Genomic DNA, 16848 nt, shown 5'->3' with positions numbered 1-16848 from the left:
TGTACATCATTGTGGTCCAGTACAAATCCCTTTGAGCAACAACATTTACTTTCGGTAGTAGATCTGGGGTATATTGTTAGTATTTGCCAGTTGTCATGACCTGAGCGACAGAGGGTACTTACTCGTTTGAATTGGAAGTGTAGTTGCAAAATTCCCTACAATCCTGTAAGACTCTTTCTGACTGATTTGCTTGTTTCTTGGACATACCTTATCAAATGTGCTCTTGAACCCTCTTTCTCTCTTTGCACTGTAATCCCATTCCTTATCGACGATCCGAAAGGCAATGTCTTCGTACGGTGGACCGGCCATAAAGCGAATCAAACATGTATCCTCCTCCCCAGCCGCTGCAAAGGATTGTCCCCGCTTTCGTCCATGCTCTCGTTCGATGCGGTAGGTCGGTGCTTTTGTCTTGTCGATCAAATCAGGGTAGAAGATATTGAACTTGTACCCTTGCACAACTTTGGGTGGCGGGTTATCATGGTCATAATGAGTCTGATTGTATTTGTTCCACTCGTAACCCATTTGAACACGGTTAAAGTAACGTGGTTTGCGGGGCCGGTGTTTGCTGGCCCATCCTGGCTGGGAAGTTGTGCTTACAGCTTCCTCACCGGTAAATATCTCCTCGTTTTCACTGACTCCCTTGGCCAACTCTCGCTCATAGAGTGCCTTGGTTGCCTGCGAGAAGTCTTCGTTAGGAATCGAGGAGAATCGCGTCGAGGCTGTGGCGATTGGAGCGGTGGTTGCTTGGTTGATGGGAAGCACCGACGGCTTTTCTGCCTGCCGTTGACGGAGAGGAACATATCCCATCTTCAAAATCTTCTGTCGGTCGCGGGCCTACAAAAAGTCAGTCCCGGCAACGTTGGGCAGTAGTGAGTGTAGCCTACCACTTGATTAAGGAATGCATCTTCGTCGACTATCTCCAAGACCTTATCTTCCGGTCGGATCTGAAGCAATGGGTCAGGGTCGAGTTCACGATATTCTCCGCTATCGACCGCATCCGAGGCTGCTGGAATAATTGGCGCCAGAGGGGCCAGCTTCGCCTGCACAGACGCAGCTTCTTCAGACTGCTGTTTCCGCAAGCCTCGAACTCTCTCATCTATAACGGCTTGGTATACCTTCTTCAGCTTCGCCCGAGCCTTCCAAACAGTAAGGCTGCGCAAAAGCTCTTCCCAGTAGTCGGTATCGATAGGCTCGTTTGAGTCCAGCTTTTTCCTAACTTGTATTTCGAGTGTTTGTAGCTGTTCGTAAGACTTAGGGCTCAATAATCTGTTTATATCTGCGGCCACAGAGCTAAGCGCACGTCCTTCGGGGGCAGTGGTCTTCTGACGGTCTCGACAAATCACTTTCATGGTCTGCAATAAGCACAGTAAATTAGCCTGTAGCCCGAATAGCATGCTTAACAGAAGAACCATACCTTCCAGAAATCCCTATTTTGCGAGTTCTTCTCAAGACTCAAGAAAGTTTCGATATCCTTTTCCAAATCGAGTAGCTGGTCCTGGGATAGTCCCTCAAATACACCATCCGGATCTACTACATCGAGCTCCGAGTCCGCAATCTCATCGTCCAAGGGATTCCTCGTTGGATCAATCACCCGTAGTGTGACAGTGAGCCAGTCAATGGGCTTTGCTCGACCTTCCTTCACTCTGATCTCTGCCTTCTTTTTCGCCTGCTTTAGAACGAAAATGTCCTCTTGCGCCACCCATTCACGCACTTGCTCGTCTTCCTGAAGCTGATTGAGCCGGACCTGGTCCCTCATGTTCCGAGGTCGGTTTTGTGACGACCGTTCATCTCCGTCTCTTCTATCGCGATACCGATCCGTTTCGTCATATCTGCGCGGGGCTTTTTGGAAATGGCGAGAGGAGGGCGATCGAGACCGACTTCGCTTCGAACCCGCGCGATCGGGCATTCGATATGACATTTTGGCGCGTCCTCAATCTGTTTTCCGAAGGGAACTAAGATATCGATGAGCAACGCAAAATTAATTGTGAACTATCTCAAAGACGGATGCGAAGAGACTAATATCGTGAGGTCTGACATAGTTTCCTCCAAGCTTCTGGAGAAACGGGTGGTCGCGCGCCAAGAATGGGAGGTATAGCGACCGGCAAAGTTTCCTTAATGGCCACGTGCCTCGAGCGGCTCCATGTGATCCACCGCGGGAGGGAGCCTTGGAGGAGCTTCCCACACCTTTCCATCTAACTACTCTGGAACCACCCATCAAAACACACGCAAACGACACTCGAGAGATGTCTGCGAGGTGGGAGAAATTGCACATATCAAATCGTGCGCCTGCGCCACTTCTCCTTTATAGATATACCCTTTTCAGAGATGGATATGAGTTGTACCTGACCGATCTCACGTATATTTGGTCCGAGCGTCCTAACCGCCAGCATATTCTGGGAAGAGCTGTTGAAGATGATGCGACAATTGACCCCAGCCAAGACATAGATCAGTTCAATATTCTTTTGGAGAAACTAGGGGAGGCCCTACGCAATGATCCGGGAACCAGCACGGTGCTAAGGCGTGGACGGGAGAATGATACCCTACACCTGATCACCACAACAAGCCTACCGGCCCCACTTGAGCCTTTGAAATGGAACTTCTATATGGCGAGGGAGAAACAGCGCTTTTCAACTACTCAGCTGCTAATTCCGCTGATCAAGTCTGAGGCTTATTTGGAGTTGCGCCAGCGGGATCTAATCGAAGTGGTTAAGAAGAAAGATTGGCTGCTGTCAAAGCTATTCGATAAACTTGAAGCCGTCGGGTTTGATCTCAGCACTATCTTCCCTAGTATCCCCGGACTCAGGACCAGCCACAAAGGTTCAGCGCAATCACAAGCTGCCAAGTATATCATTGGAGCGAGGCCTTTTGATGAGGAATCCTGGCTCGATGAGAACAACGCGATAACAGCCGAGACTGGATTTGCGTCCTCCATCCTGGAAGAAACAGAAGATTCCAATATTGATGATAATCTTCTGCTACTCGAGGATCTAACGGCACCGTCAGATGGATGGTGGAGAAAAATGTCCACAGCTAACAATAACACCGAAGACGTAGATGCCAGGACTCCAGAAGACTCGACAAATATGGACACTACGGACGGAGGCTTGGAGACTGAAGATGATTTTGACGATGACGATGATGATGATGAGTTTGAGGTACATACCTTTCCCACATAATGCATTGCCGTTTATTCACAAGTACATTTCAGCGACAAGAGACCCCTCCGAGACTCAGACTTCAGCCAAACCACCAGACTCCCCCTTCGGGGCCAGATGAGGGAACAACGACAGAAAGCGAAGACGACCTTGAAGATCGAAATGGGGGACCAAGTACAGCGAGGCCTCGAGCACCACAACCCACTTCAAGAGGCCTTGCAACGATTGGAGGCAACAGAAAGCAACAAACGCAACCAGAATCCCCCCAGACATCACCAGCATCAGCAGATGTCGACGAATTGGTATCAACTCGCAAGGTCCCCTCCTCCCAAGCAGACAGCGACCAAACAGCCTCCGATACAGACGACGACGACAACGACAATCATCCCTCTCCATCACCCTCACCGCCGCCCTCAAACCGTCAAAGCAAGCCCCGCGGCATAGGAATGATAGGTGGCAAGAAAGCCGAAAAACAAGCCTCTCCACCATCATCACCGATACCCGAATCCTCCAGTAAACCCCAGACAAAACCCCGCGTGCTGGGCGTCATAGGCGGCAAGGGCAAAGCAAGACAAGCCTCCCCACCATCATCGCCGCCACCAGAAGCCGAATCATCGAGCAAACCACAGGCCAAGTCCCACGGTCTGGGGGTGATAGGCGGCCGAAAGAGAGAAAGCCAACCCACGTCGTCGCCAGCAGCTACCGCAACGCAGTCCTCAGGACCTCCCTCTCCTGCACCGGCTCTGGACGATCAACCCGCGGAGCGGGAGAAAGAGGAAACAGAAGAGGAGAAAGCGGACAGGAAGCGTGAAGAGCTGAAGAGACAGCTTGAAGCGAAGAGCAAGGCGCCTGTGAAGAAGAAGCGGAAGTTCTAAGCTCTAAGCTTCTTTTGTGCTCGAGCTATCTCTTACCAGATAGCGGATAGGCTGGTGCTTGTCTCTTCAGACAAGATTCTCATGGGAGGTTCTTGAACAGAATTCGAGTGCTTTCAGGGTGATGATGACTGTACATACCAATTCGATCGATCTTGGAGAGAAGGGGAGAGATCTGGTCGATATTACATATTGTGACCGGTATGATGGATATAAGGGGATGATTTTTGGACATATTGCCTGCTTGCTGTACATGTTGTTGGGGAGAAAGAGACAGAGAAGCGCTCGCTGTATGTGGGTTTTTCCTAATAGTTTTTTGAGTAGTTTCGATGGACAAAAAGGTGGAGGAAATTTCATTTTCGTATTGAAACAGCATCTAGTATGTCACATTGATTCCAAGTAGCACACATACACACAGACCACCACATCATCAACCACGCGCTATCAGACATACCAAGGGCGCCGCGCAACCTAGACTTCACCCGGAGACGCCAGAACCGACAACGATCGGGTATCTGCAAAAGTGCAAAATAGCAGGCTCAACAAACATAAAGAGAAGAAACAAAAAAAGAAAAAAGAAAAGAAAAAAAACCTAGTCCGGATCCCTTGCAATAAATACAAGGATAGGGAGAACCAAAGGGTGCGGGCCTTGACTTAGCCGCTAAGCCCACTCATGCCTCCAAGACTAGTTCGCGGACCACTTCGACGCGGTTGACCCTGTTCACTAGGCGTTATCAACCGCACCTTCTTGGGTGACATTGTGCTAGTGGAAGCCCCACTAGGCCCGCCACTTGTTGCGGTGGTAGCTGTTGTGGAAGCGCTCCCGGCTGATGCACCGACACCTAGCATGCCGCGAACTTTTTCGACGGCTCTGCTTTCTCCTTTCGTCCATGTGTCTCGTTTGATGAAGCCTACACCGGCTTTTCGGCCGGCAGTGTCACGTCTCTTAGATTCCTCTAGCAGGACTGAGCGGTTATGTTCGCGACGCGGGCCAGGGCCGCAATCATGCATGCATCCTGGAGTAGCGCAACCACCTTCGCTGATGGAGATATCGTTTAACCATGTGCTTATGCAAGCCAAGTGACCCCCGTGGCCGCAGCCTTGGCACCAGGTCCAGAGAGTAGATCCTTTGGGTCGAGGGTGCTGCGATGGATCGGAGAGAAGAGTGTCGAGACGCTGTAATTCACTCTGGGGAATGGGTTCGGTTTTCAAGGAAGAATGTGATGATGAAAGTGCGTGTGATGCGGCCTCGGAGGTCAGCTCTGGAGTTAAATGGGCGGATGCATTTGAGAGCTCTGCAACCCACTCAGGTGGCGGGTCAAGGCTCATGCAGATGGCGCATGGCTCCTGAGGAGTGTTACAGCGATGACAACGCGTATTATCGGTCTTTGGGTTTTCGTATGGACGTTTGCATGTGAAACAAAACACGTTCATGAATGTGTCCCCCTGGGCGTATTCGTAGACTGCTGGGTAAGACGGGACACATAAAAGTCGAAGTTCGGCCGCTTCGATGTACATTGACTGGCGCACCAACTGCTCGTTGTAGGCTCTGAATATGTATTCTGCCTCATCGCCGGGAAGAATCTTCTCGCAGTCCTTGAAAAGAATTCGTAGCTTCTGCAGTAAGTGTGCAGCGGACTGGATGTCCACGTGGTTCCCACTATGGTAGTGTTGAATTGCTTCTTTGAAAAGCATTTCAACGCTCCAGGGCTTATTCGTTGTCACGTCAGGGCTGATGGGGACAGTCACGCCAATCAAATCACTAGTTCCTCCAGCTGCTACCGAGTTGGTGTGCACTGGATTTTCATCATCTTGACCAGGGGCAACCAGGGGCCGACTCTCCTTCAAAAGAGGAGGGGGGCTAGATGGTCGCTCAAGGTGTACAGACTCTGGATCAGGAATACCTTCCACTGTCTCACACTCCTGGGTTCCTTTGTCATCTACAGAGGTAGCCCTTGGGACTAACTCCTTGACTTCAGCATAGCTGTTACTAGGCTCTGCAGTAGCCGCTTCCTGGTCAACATCTTCATCCTCCCGAGCCTCATACAGTCTCGCTGCTGAAGATAACGAGGTGGCCATTGATTTGGACGGATGGGAGCTCTCGGTTGAGGCTGAGAACATGGGGAAGCTCTCCGAGGACTCATGCCGGTGGAACCCAGGAGGTTTAATAGGCACCAAAGGAGATTCCAGGGAGAGAACCTTCTTGGGAAAGGTTCTATAGTCGCGAATAGCTGCTTTCTTGTCCTCCATTTTCTGGTCATATTCGTCTACGTCAGAAGTCCCCTTTGAAGCGCCCAGATGCCAATCTGCTCTGCCAGAGATGGCTCGAGGTGCAGATCTTTGGTCGTCCCCGTTTTCTTGAAGAACCAGGGCAGGTCCTGGCTCGGAGGGCAGACTGTCAGGTGGGATAGGGACATCTTCACTTGCATCAGACTGACGATGCTGTAATTGATGGACTGGCTGTGGAACAATATCTGACATCGATGACCAATCATTCGACGTCATGGTACCCTGATTAGAGCTGAGAACCGACGGTGGAAGAGGCTTTATTTCTGTGTTGTCATTCAAAGATGTCATATGCGACGTCGAGCTGTCCAAAGACCCAAGAGGGGAATCAGGCAATGGCTGCGCGAGAGGCGTCGTCATATTGGACGCGCTTTCTGAGTCTGTCAGCGGAAGCTTTAACGTTTCGTTTTCCACCACACCCTTGAACATCCGGGTTTTCAATTTGTCCTGTCTCCCATCTTCAACCACCCGTGGTTTCTCAGAAACAGGACCCTCCTTGGATGATTTTTTCTTCATGGTGCGAGGCCCCTTGTCTAAGTTGCGACGTTGCTCTCGAGCTCTGGTCTCGAGCTCTTGGACGACAGCAAATTTGATAATTCGCCAAGTCTGCGCTAGTTTGAGCAGAGAAACGTCCTCCGAGCACTGTGCATTGTGGTCTAGTGATTCGAGCATCGATGATAACTTATCCATGCGAACAGCATCAGCACCATCGAGCAGAGAAGAGTAATTGGATGCCAAGTATTGAAAGGTATCTCGATCCATTGTAGCGCCCGGAATGCTTCCAACTGCTCCAATTTGGCGTGCCTCGGGGGGTTTCATCTTCGACAAAACCTTCTCTAATGGAAGAATAGGAATGAGATCGCCCACACCAGGCGGGGTACTGCCTAAGGATTTAGACGGCCGGACACTACTCGACTTGCTATGGCGATGGCGGATAGAAGCAAACGAAGTCTCATCAAGAACGTCTTCTGCAGGGCTTTGACTCAAAACCTCACCACTGTTGTTCTCTTCATGTTGAGGGCCCACGAACTCAGTGGTGCTGAGACCTAGAGTACTACGTTGGGGACGTTTCTGGGCGAAGGCTAGGACTTCGCCGCTCGGACTCCAAGCCACCGAGCATGTCGGGCGTTGGTTGATAATCTGGGGAGCGTATCGAATATCAGTTTGAGTGAAGGCCCCAGCTTCACCTACTGTCCATAACAGGTCTTTGGAATGCCAGAGCAGGTCAGTAGCATGAGCATCATACCGATCGAATTCGCGGAACGGTATGTGTGGCCTGCGAAGATCCCAAAGATGAACTCGCGGATCCTCCTTGTCGTAAGATGTCACTACTTGGGATGACTGCCAATCACCAGAGCCCTCCGGCTCCCTAGCCCACGAAGGTGGACGCCATCGGACGTTGAGAACTGCCTGTGGGGTCCGAAACTGGAAAGTTGGCTTCTGCCGGCGTTCGGCAGAGGAAGAGAAATCCCAGACTTTCACTTGTCTATCTGTACCACCGCTGACGATGTGCTTCCCATCAGGATGCCAGTCTACCGAGAAGCACGGGCGGTCATGGGCGGTAATCCGCATTAACGGAGCACTTGACTTGCGGCAGTCCCACAGTTGTATCGCACCGCTGTCTGTTGCAGTTGCGAACATGACCCCGTCGGTTGGCGACCACCTGATATCCCGGACGGCATCACTGTTACCGTGGAACAGATCCAGGCTCCCACACACCAAGACGCCACGTTCCGCAGAAGCTGTCCGCAAGTCCCACATTCGGATGGAAGAATCCTGACTCCCCGATAGAAGCCATGACGCATGGTGCGGGTTGAAGGCTAACCGATGGACCTGGCGGCTGTGGCCCTGGAATCGGCAGCATTCCAAGCCAGTTCGGCGCAGATCATACACCACGATGCGGCCATTGGCCACCGCCGTGGCAATAATCTGGTCATATTCGCCATGTGACCACTTGACATCTCTCACAGTCAGCTGGTCTTTATGCCGGGCGGAGAGTCCACTCCCACCATGGTGGGTGGATGAATAACTGATGATAGCATTGCGAAGATTGAATTCCTCGGAAGAATGATCAGGCGAAACGCGAATGGTCTTGAGAATCTCCTTTCCACCAATGACTGCATGTGTCCGCTGCGGGGAGATATCTAGAGCGGCAATAGAAATGCCAGTCTTATGCGTAACAGTTTGGGATGCTCCCGGTCTAGTGGAAATGTTAACAGATCAATTTCTTTCATTTCTTATTTTTCCCTCCCAGTATTTTGTCTGCAAAGGTTCTCGCAAGAAGAAAGTGGTGCATGATCTAGCATAGAAAGCGCGTGAAAAGGCGGCGAATCGGATGAAACTGGAGGGGATCCAAATAAAGAAGCAAGGGACAAAGCGGGTAGGGGGGGTCAGCTAGTAGTAAGGAAAACAAAGTGGGTAGCTAATAAAGAGTAATTTATGTAGGTGTGCTAAGGGAGGGGAGAGAGGGAGGGGAAGGGGGAGGGGGGTGAAGGAGGAGCAAAGGTGAGCTATACAATGACTTGGACCTTGTTGAACGGGGACCAGCAGACAAATCTGCACGACTTCCCGCCGTGTGCGGGCTAGGAGGTCGAGACCCTGAGAAGAAGGGCTGGGCGAATCTTGCCAGAGCACTGGCCGCGCGGTTGGAATATTTGTGACTCTGTTGCACGGGAGCTGGTGGTGGGGGAGGCGGAGGTGCTGGCGAGGAGCTGCCTCGGGCGGGCAATCGTGAGAAGTCGGACATGATTGCCAGCCTGGAGGTGTGTCAAGAGATCACTCAGCCACAGAACACGTTAACCCGAATGAGATCGGGGCTCCATCCTGGTAAACGAATGGGTTCCGATGACAAGTACAAAACTGTGATAGTTACTGAAAGGAGAAGAAGGAGGAGGTGGTGGGGGGAAAAGAAAAAAAAGAAAAAAGGAAAGGGGGAGGCGGAGTTTGGGTGAGGTGAGGTGAGGATGTGGATGGGCTGAAGTGCGGTAGTGGTAGTTTGTGTTGTGATGAGGTTTGAGGTTGAACTGGTGACTTTCCAGCTCCAATTCCCTCACGGAAAAAGAACGAGTGGGGATGATTTCAGGCAGCCTGCACTATGCAAGTAAACCATGCAGTGGAAATTATACTACTAGTAATATACTTGAAATTAAATTCAAATACCACTAATGGGATGGACATGAACTTGAAGGTGGTTACCACTAACATTATAGTGATATATATTTGGCATCATAGCTAGCTAAATTACTACCTTGATCAATTGTCACTAATACTTACTTGCTTCAGTTGATCAAAGCTCTCATGATTCGAATAACTACAGATCGTAGTTCTACTACAGCTTAAGCTTAGGTCTTTCATTGTACCAAAGCCTCTGTACAATCATGTTCATGAGTAGTATAACCATAATGGTGCCAAATCCCGCCTTTGCTTTTTGACACCCGATCCATTCCATAATCCCGCTTGAACCTCAGCTTCCCATCCGGGCCTTTCCTCCCCGATCGAGTCTAGTCCGGTTTCGGAGCTAGTGAGTACGCGCTAGTGGGTTATTAGGTAACCCACCCCAGCGTGGCAACACCCCGTGATGTGCAGCTCCTGAGTGGGTTTAGCGTGCCGTATCCTCTCCATCATGGTTCCTAATTTCGTCCATCCTTCCCCCAGAATCAGAAAGTGAGATGCAATCAGAAAGTGAGATGCGAGGTCCATGAGCAGAATCAATTGACAAGCAGCTAATTCCAGGAAAGAAGAGCGAAGAACATAGAATAAGAAAAAAAAAACAAGTTTACAAATTCGATCTGTTCAGCTGATAACTCACAAAGTCAAAAGTAGACTTGTCTAGCCCCTCCCCTCCAAGTAGGGGAGTGTCAAAAGTACAGCATGGGGCCCGTTCAGACAAATATTCAGCTATCTATCGACGCGTTGACGCTAATCAAGTGGTTACCATGGGTAAAGAGCAATCGAATGGTGTGGTTTCGGAGAACTGTTCTGGATGAACGGAAGGATGGACGGGTGCAGATTACGAAAGGCTGGAGGAAACCCGACCTGCATGCAGATTTCAAGGCGGTGTGTGAATTCATAACGGTGGATGGGTTCGATCGGCTCCAATGACGCTTACTGCTAACTCACAAAGTTGGGTTAGCTTCTGGCACTTGTTGACAGTACAGTACCTGGGGAGAGGGAGAGGGAGAGGAGAAAGGGAGGGAGAGGTTACTACAGCTAGAGCTGTCGAGGGTTATTTGACCAACCCCCAGCAACGTGCTTAATTTGCAGTGTCCACCTATCGGAAGCTCTACCATGCAACAACAGAAATAAGTTACTCAAGCCTCATGAAACCGATAGGCAGCGGTAGTCATGTCATGTCTTACTTTTTGTTCTACTTAAAGGGAGGGTGGAGGGGAGAGGCGCATCCAGGGCCGTACATTCCAGGCGCGGTTTTAGATCATCCGGACACTCGGGACTTGCTGGGTGGGACAAGCTAAAAGACTAGTACCAGGAATGACTCGTCGAAATTTCAATGGCGATGCATCCTCAACTTGAAGAACATGATCGGTTCCAGCCCTCCCCGCATTGTAGCGACCGACTGCTGGGTCATACAGCGGAGAGGGGGGAACCTTCCTTGGTCGGGTGATAGTAATGGACACCATGATCATGGTGTTGCGTTGCGTTGCCCTTGAAACAAGAAATTCTCCGCCCTGTCCTCCAAACTAAACGGTCCAAGACTTCTAGTGACTGCTGTATACTTTACCTTTCAGGTCAAATCGGCTGAATTCTCTCGCCCACCATGGAGAAAGCGACCGGACCACATTTCCTTTTGAATACCGTCCCTGAAGCTGTCAGCCACCTACGGCATTCAAAGATCATCCCTCCTGCATGATTTTTGTAGGACTCGATCAATCAAAAATGATCCATGTTCATATATACCTAACCAAGGGGCACCGGTAAGATCGTGGGAAGGGGCCAGCAGGAGTGATGTGTCCTTCTGTCTCTCACATCTCTCAGTCTCAGCAGGCCAGCAGCAGCCATTCAAGGAGCTGCTCAGGCATCCCAGCAAACAGCTTTCCAGGGAATCCCCAGACGGCTATTTGCTGTTGCAGGTTAGGCCTTCCATCATTCGTCCGCTGCGGGTTACCTCTCGCATCGATCTGCGCCTCGCCCTCCTCCATCGAGATCTGTCACGACCACACTATCCTTACGCCTTGAGTTTCCCCCCTCCTGTTGGCCATTTCCCTTTGTATTTTTTTTTTTTTTATTTTTTTTTCTTTAGTTTACAGTAAGTGTTTACATCTGAGCCCTGAAAAAATCGACAATTTCTCTTCTTTCTCTTCTATCAAGGGTTACACAACGATCTCTACCCTTCCACTCACAGGTTGGCTCGCAGCTACTGTACCGAGTATGTACCTGTAGCTGGTGGTAGTATGTACATAGTAACTTTATCGCAGTACGCAGTGGTAGTAGTAGCTGTGTGTAAGTAGCAGTAAGATCATGTATGTATGCAACAGGTATGTCTCGCTCGATCATATAGTCAATCCCTAGGAGTTGGTTTCTTGTACCTCACAGTTAGTATAGCTGCTAGTACTCAACAGAGTAGCAAGTCAGTCATTTACTCAGGCTTCCATTCTTTCCTTTAATGCTTCTTGAGGTTTCGTGACCGTCGGCGGCCGAATTGTTCCTCCTTTCCCTCAAGTCTCGAACCTTCATTCCAACCCCTGTTCCCATTGGGCACGAATCATTTGGTCTAATCCACCCCGACCCGAGAAAATGGCCATGAACAGCGCCTCAGCAGGTACTTACTTCCTACTTACTGGAACTGACAAACAGCTACGTACAACACTGTAGTTTGATCATTCATTCCAGCACACCGTCCTTTTCTCCGCCTTTTGAGAAAAAGACAAAAAAAATAAACATCCCATTTAATTTTCAATTTCCTTTGTCTACTTTGGGCTGTTTTAGCCACACCTTGCTCCTCGACACGTAACATTTAAGCAATGGTGGGGAGGAACAGCATGCAAAGGAATATGGGGGGAAGAGAGAAAAAAAATAAAGAAAAGGACGAAATTGACGAAAAAGAAAATGCAAGAGGCATATAATAAAATCCTCCGATTTTGCATCTGATCATTTTTCGAAGAATTTCACCCCAAAAAAATAAAGAAAATGAGATAAAATGGAATAAATGGAATAGAAAAAAAGCAAAGCAAAGCAAACCGACCGTTGAAAGAGAAAAGGAAAGCAAAGAAGAGCGACTGACCGTTCTTATGATTTAAATAAATCATTTGTTTTAATTACAAGCCTTCTTCTTCATATAAAGTAAATAAATAATTTATTTTATTTGATTTGATCCCCCTACTCTGGTTCAGCTGGATCCGATTCCTATTTTTCGCCTTCCGAAGCCAACCAAGCTTGGAGTAGCTTTGGGTCCGGCTAGTCTGGGTTCTCGACTGCTGCTTTCGCATCCACACCGTCATTCTTCCTCAACCGTCCAGTTACTATTTGTATCCTCCAACGATCCTTTCCTCTCGCGTGTTGCCTCTTGCTATCTTCTCTTCCTGTCTTTCCCTACCTGCTCTTTTCTTTCTTCCGTCTTTCCCTCCTCCTTCCCTCTCTTCCGCTGGCCTCCCCCCTCCCTGCTGGGGCTTCTTTGTTTTTCCTGCTTGATATCATCTTCCCTGGTGCAAGTCTTTCCCGGATCTTGTTTCTTTTCACTCCTCTCTTATAGTTTCGGGATTAGCCTATCTGTATTCTTCTCCTGTACTTATTGAACAAAACTTTTTTATTTCTCCCCCTACTCTTCCATTGCCCTTTTCTACTCTACGAGACATTTTTATTTATTTTTTTTATTTCCCCCCCACCTCTCTCGTCTGTCGTTTTTGGTTAAGAGAGAGACATTTCCCCTCCATTCCTAAGCTTAATAGAATATCGAAAAAGAGGCTACTCTTACCACGTGTTTGTCGATCCACCGCCAGTCTATTACAACTTTTGGCTCCTTCGATCGCCAAAAATTTTGGAGCAGCTTTCGCCTCCTACCATCCTATTTCAGTATATCCCCGTCATCTCACGAGTGTGGACCTGTCGCATCTTGCGGTCTTCGGCGTCAATATAGAAGAGGAAGGTGGTCGCTAGGTCATGGAAATACCTTAAACGGTCTTCTAATTCTATATCGGCCAATTGGGAGGACTGTACATCATGGGTTACCAACACGCAACTCGCGATATGGTGGCGTATTTGCGCATCGCATCGCCCATTATTCTGCTCCTCATATTTGTCGCCTCCTTCATTGCGAGCTCCATTGTTACGGCTAGAAATGCGAACAAGAACGCCAATGCCGAACATACCGGCCCCGGTGGGCGACCACTCCCCAAGCGGTCCCGGAGTACAATGACCGTGATCAAGGCACCGCAAAAGTTCTCAGAACGCACAAAACTGTTGTTCAAGTGGTTGTCTGTCGGCGTACTTCTGACAATCGCCGCGGATGGTGCCCTTAATGTGGCCCATGTGATGATTGCAAGATCGGAACACTGGTGGTGTGGCCAATCAGTGGTGGTAAGTCCTCTGCCTTGCCTCAGCTTTTAGTTCTGACCCAAGCTTGGGTTGGAACCTCAAGATACGGGAGGGACGCAGTCGCTAATGATCCTAGATCTATGTCGTGGGCTCATTCTTCGACTATGCGATCATACTCGTCTCTTTGTTGGATACAAACCCCTCTCCAACCTTCGCCCAATTTCTTCCATGGCTAGTGGCGATTCCGATTGAACTGGGTATCCTAGGCACCTCCCTCTCCATCTATTCCGACGTACACCGCGAACCTGTGGTTGGGAACCCTGTTGGTGGTCGTCTGAGACAAGGCATAACGCCGTGGGAGTTAGCGGAGGTAGTTCTGAACTGTGTCCGGGTACTGTTCCTCATGGCTATGGTCATGTCCTACATGTTCAATACGATCAACTTCAACTCCAAAAGGGCCCACGGCCACGTTAATGGGGTCAATGAGACCACGGGATTACTTAACGGTCACCACGCAGAAAATGGGAATGCCTACGGCTCAACGAATGGTCACGCGCAGGCTTCCAAGCCCGCCGATCCGTGGGTTCGCCCGACTACTGTTCCGTCGACTAGTTGGTGGGAGTATCTTAGCGGTTACTCACTATTCTTCCCATACCTATGGCCATCAAAATCTCGTCGGTTGCAGATAGTAGTGGTCATTTGCTTCTTGCTCATTGTACTGCAACGGATCGTCAATGTACTGGTTCCTTACCAGGCAGGTGTCATCACCAACATGCTCTCCAAACAAGATGGCGAATTTCGAGTTCCGTGGTTCAACATTTGCCTCTACATTCTCTACCGGTGGTTGCAGGGCAACCAGGGTCTCATCGGTTCCTTGCGGTCTAATCTATGGATACCTGTGAGCCAGTACTCCTATATGGAGCTCTCGACTGCGGCTTTCGAGCACGTACATGGACTGAGTCTCGATTTCCACCTTGGGAAAAAGACGGGTGAGGTGCTATCTGCCCTGAGCAAAGGTAGTTCGATCAACACATTTCTCGAACAAGTCACCTTTCAGGTCGTCCCTATGTTGGTTGACCTCTGTGTTGCGATCGTCTTCTTCCTTGTCTTCCTGGACGCTTATTATGCGCTCGTGGTGACTATCGTCACTTTCTGCTACCTCTACGTCACCGTGCGGATGGCACAATGGCGAGCGGAAATCCGCAGAGAGATGGTCAACAAGTCCCGGCAAGAAGACGCCGTTAAGTAAGTACTCGATATTACCGGTTGATACTCAATTTTGTGCAAAGCTTATAGTATGGCTAGGAATGATTCTATGGTCTCCTATGAAACCGTGAAATACTTCAATGCGGAGGACTATGAGTTTGGCAGATACAGAAATGCTGTGTCTGACTTCCAGAAGGCCGAATACCACGTTCTCTTCTCCCTCAATCTGCTGAATACATCGCAGAACACCGTTTTCATGCTAGGTTTGCTGATTGCATGCTTCATCGCGGCTTATCAGGTATCGTTAGGACAGCGGGATGTTGGTCAGTTTGTTTCACTCCTCACATACATGGCCCAATTGCAAGGGCCTTTGAACTTCTTTGGCACCTTCTACCGTTCCATCCAGTCCGCCATGATCAACTCAGAGCGGCTGTTGGAACTGTTCAGGGAACAGCCCACCGTGGTCGATCGACCCAGCGCCCAGGCCCTGCCAGTCTGCGAGGGTGATATCATGTTCGAAAACGTCGAGTTCTCATATGACACCCGGAAACCAGCCTTGAATGGGCTGACGTTCCGCTGCGAGCCCGGGACAACCACAGCTCTGGTGGGTGAGTCAGGCGGAGGAAAATCTACTGTTTTCCGTCTACTCTTCCGGTTCTATAACGCGACGAAGGGCCGTATTCGTGTAGATGGGCACGACGTGGAAAGTATCAAAATCGATTCGCTCCGAAAGCACATCGGAGTTGTGCCACAGGACACGGTGCTCTTCAACGAGACATTGATGTACAACTTGAAGTATGCCAATCAGGATGCGACGGATGAGGAGGTCTATGAAGCTTGCCGTGCTGCCAGCATCCACGACAAGATCTTGTCCTTCCCCGATGGATATAATACTAAGGTCGGTGAGCGCGGTCTCCGGCTCAGCGGCGGAGAGAAGCAGCGGGTTGCCATTGCTCGGACCATTCTCAAGAACCCGCGAATTATTCTTCTGGATGAAGCGACTGCTGCGCTGGACACAGAAACCGAGGAGCACATCCAGGGCGCGCTGTCAAGCCTTTCCCGTGGGCGGACGATGCTTGTCATTGCTCATCGACTGAGTACCATTACTACGGCGGACAGAATAGTAGTCTTGCATGAAGGCCGAGTGGCTGAAAGTGGTACTCACGATCAATTGCTGGCAATGAAAGGCCGGTATGCCAGCATGTGGCGTAAACAGATTCGTGCCCAGCGGGCCGCCGCGGAAGCCCAAGTGCTTCAAGATCGCGCTCAACGCTTGCGTAGCGCATCTACATCGGGTGCCGCCGATGATAGCTCCAGTCAGTCCGACGAGGACCGGAAACCGGCCAACAAGCCCGGTGACGATGGCCGCAAAGGACAGGAGACAGCTCGGTGAGCACTCGGTAGGTATAGCTAGCCAACTCCAGACGGAGACGCCTCTGCACCCGCGTTGAACGTTTGTGAATGACGGGGTGGGAGATATAGTATTTTATTGGGGTTGACAGAATCGCACGGGACCATCTCCCCCTTGTAAATGCTCCTTTAGGGGCAATTGCATTTCAAGCCACTCACGACTACATGACACATTGTTCACTTGTCATTTTATACCGAACATCAACCTCGCCCCCTTTTTCTTTTTCGGTAAGGGACGTACAAAATGGTTGGAACCGTGAATAAAATTCATTAGACCAGTTGCATTTGACACACGACATCTACGATACCGATCGATGGCATCCTTTAGTATTTAATTTCATAAGATTCTTTTGTGTATCTTCGTCGAACCTTGTAGTATAATAGAACCTATTTACATTGCTGCGCAGAACGTTTACTATTTGCGGGCGTTC

The 16848-nt window shown here is 49.8% G+C and overlaps 4 protein-coding genes across 4 annotated transcripts in view; 2 read left to right on the top strand and 2 right to left on the bottom strand.

The window, feature by feature from the left end:
• BO83DRAFT_375948 (splicing factor cactin) overlaps nucleotides 1-2010 on the bottom strand; it is a 2458-nt gene extending 448 nt beyond the window's left edge. Inside the window, exons 1-5 of the mRNA XM_025530592.1 lie at nucleotides 1415-2010; nucleotides 885-1352; nucleotides 208-834; nucleotides 123-155; nucleotides 1-63 (exon numbers count right to left, since the gene is read on the bottom strand). The exon at nucleotides 1-63 is cut by the window's left edge and continues 448 nt beyond it. Of these exons, the coding sequence (XP_025391153.1) occupies nucleotides 46-63; nucleotides 123-155; nucleotides 208-834; nucleotides 885-1352; nucleotides 1415-1918 (1650 nt within the window). The 5' untranslated portion in view covers nucleotides 1919-2010 and the 3' untranslated portion in view covers nucleotides 1-45. The remainder of the gene's footprint in view (nucleotides 64-122; nucleotides 156-207; nucleotides 835-884; nucleotides 1353-1414) is intronic.
• A 186-nt stretch (nucleotides 2011-2196) lies between these two features.
• Nucleotides 2197-4398, top strand: BO83DRAFT_414918 (uncharacterized protein). Its single transcript, XM_025534599.1, has 2 exons — nucleotides 2197-3155; nucleotides 3209-4398. Exons 1-2 carry the CDS (start codon nucleotides 2244-2246, stop codon nucleotides 4028-4030), a joined length of 1734 nt encoding a protein of 577 aa, XP_025391152.1. The 5' UTR covers nucleotides 2197-2243; the 3' UTR covers nucleotides 4031-4398.
• On the bottom strand, nucleotides 4374-9230 carry BO83DRAFT_375945 (WD repeat protein). Its single transcript, XM_025530591.1, has 2 exons — nucleotides 8830-9230; nucleotides 4374-8513 (listed from the first exon to the last, which is right to left on the bottom strand). The coding sequence occupies exons 1-2, from the start codon at nucleotides 9057-9059 to the stop codon at nucleotides 4682-4684; spliced, it is 4062 nt and encodes a 1353-aa protein (XP_025391151.1). The 5' UTR covers nucleotides 9060-9230; the 3' UTR covers nucleotides 4374-4681.
• A 3897-nt stretch (nucleotides 9231-13127) lies between these two features.
• Nucleotides 13128-16558, top strand: hmt1 (putative vacuolar ABC heavy metal transporter (Hmt1)). The gene is made up of 3 exons (XM_025526638.1): nucleotides 13128-13843; nucleotides 13938-15046; nucleotides 15107-16558. Exons 1-3 carry the CDS (start codon nucleotides 13487-13489, stop codon nucleotides 16398-16400), a joined length of 2760 nt encoding a protein of 919 aa, XP_025391150.1. The 5' UTR covers nucleotides 13128-13486; the 3' UTR covers nucleotides 16401-16558.
• The last annotated feature ends 290 nt before the right edge of the window (nucleotides 16559-16848 follow it).

This window comes from Aspergillus eucalypticola (genome assembly GCF_003184535.1).
Source record: "Aspergillus eucalypticola CBS 122712 chromosome Unknown BO83scaffold_5, whole genome shotgun sequence".
NCBI classification, from domain to species: domain Eukaryota; kingdom Fungi; phylum Ascomycota; class Eurotiomycetes; order Eurotiales; family Aspergillaceae; genus Aspergillus; species Aspergillus eucalypticola.
Note: the sequence above shows the minus strand (reverse complement) of the source record. Positions and strands in the feature narration are given on the sequence as shown.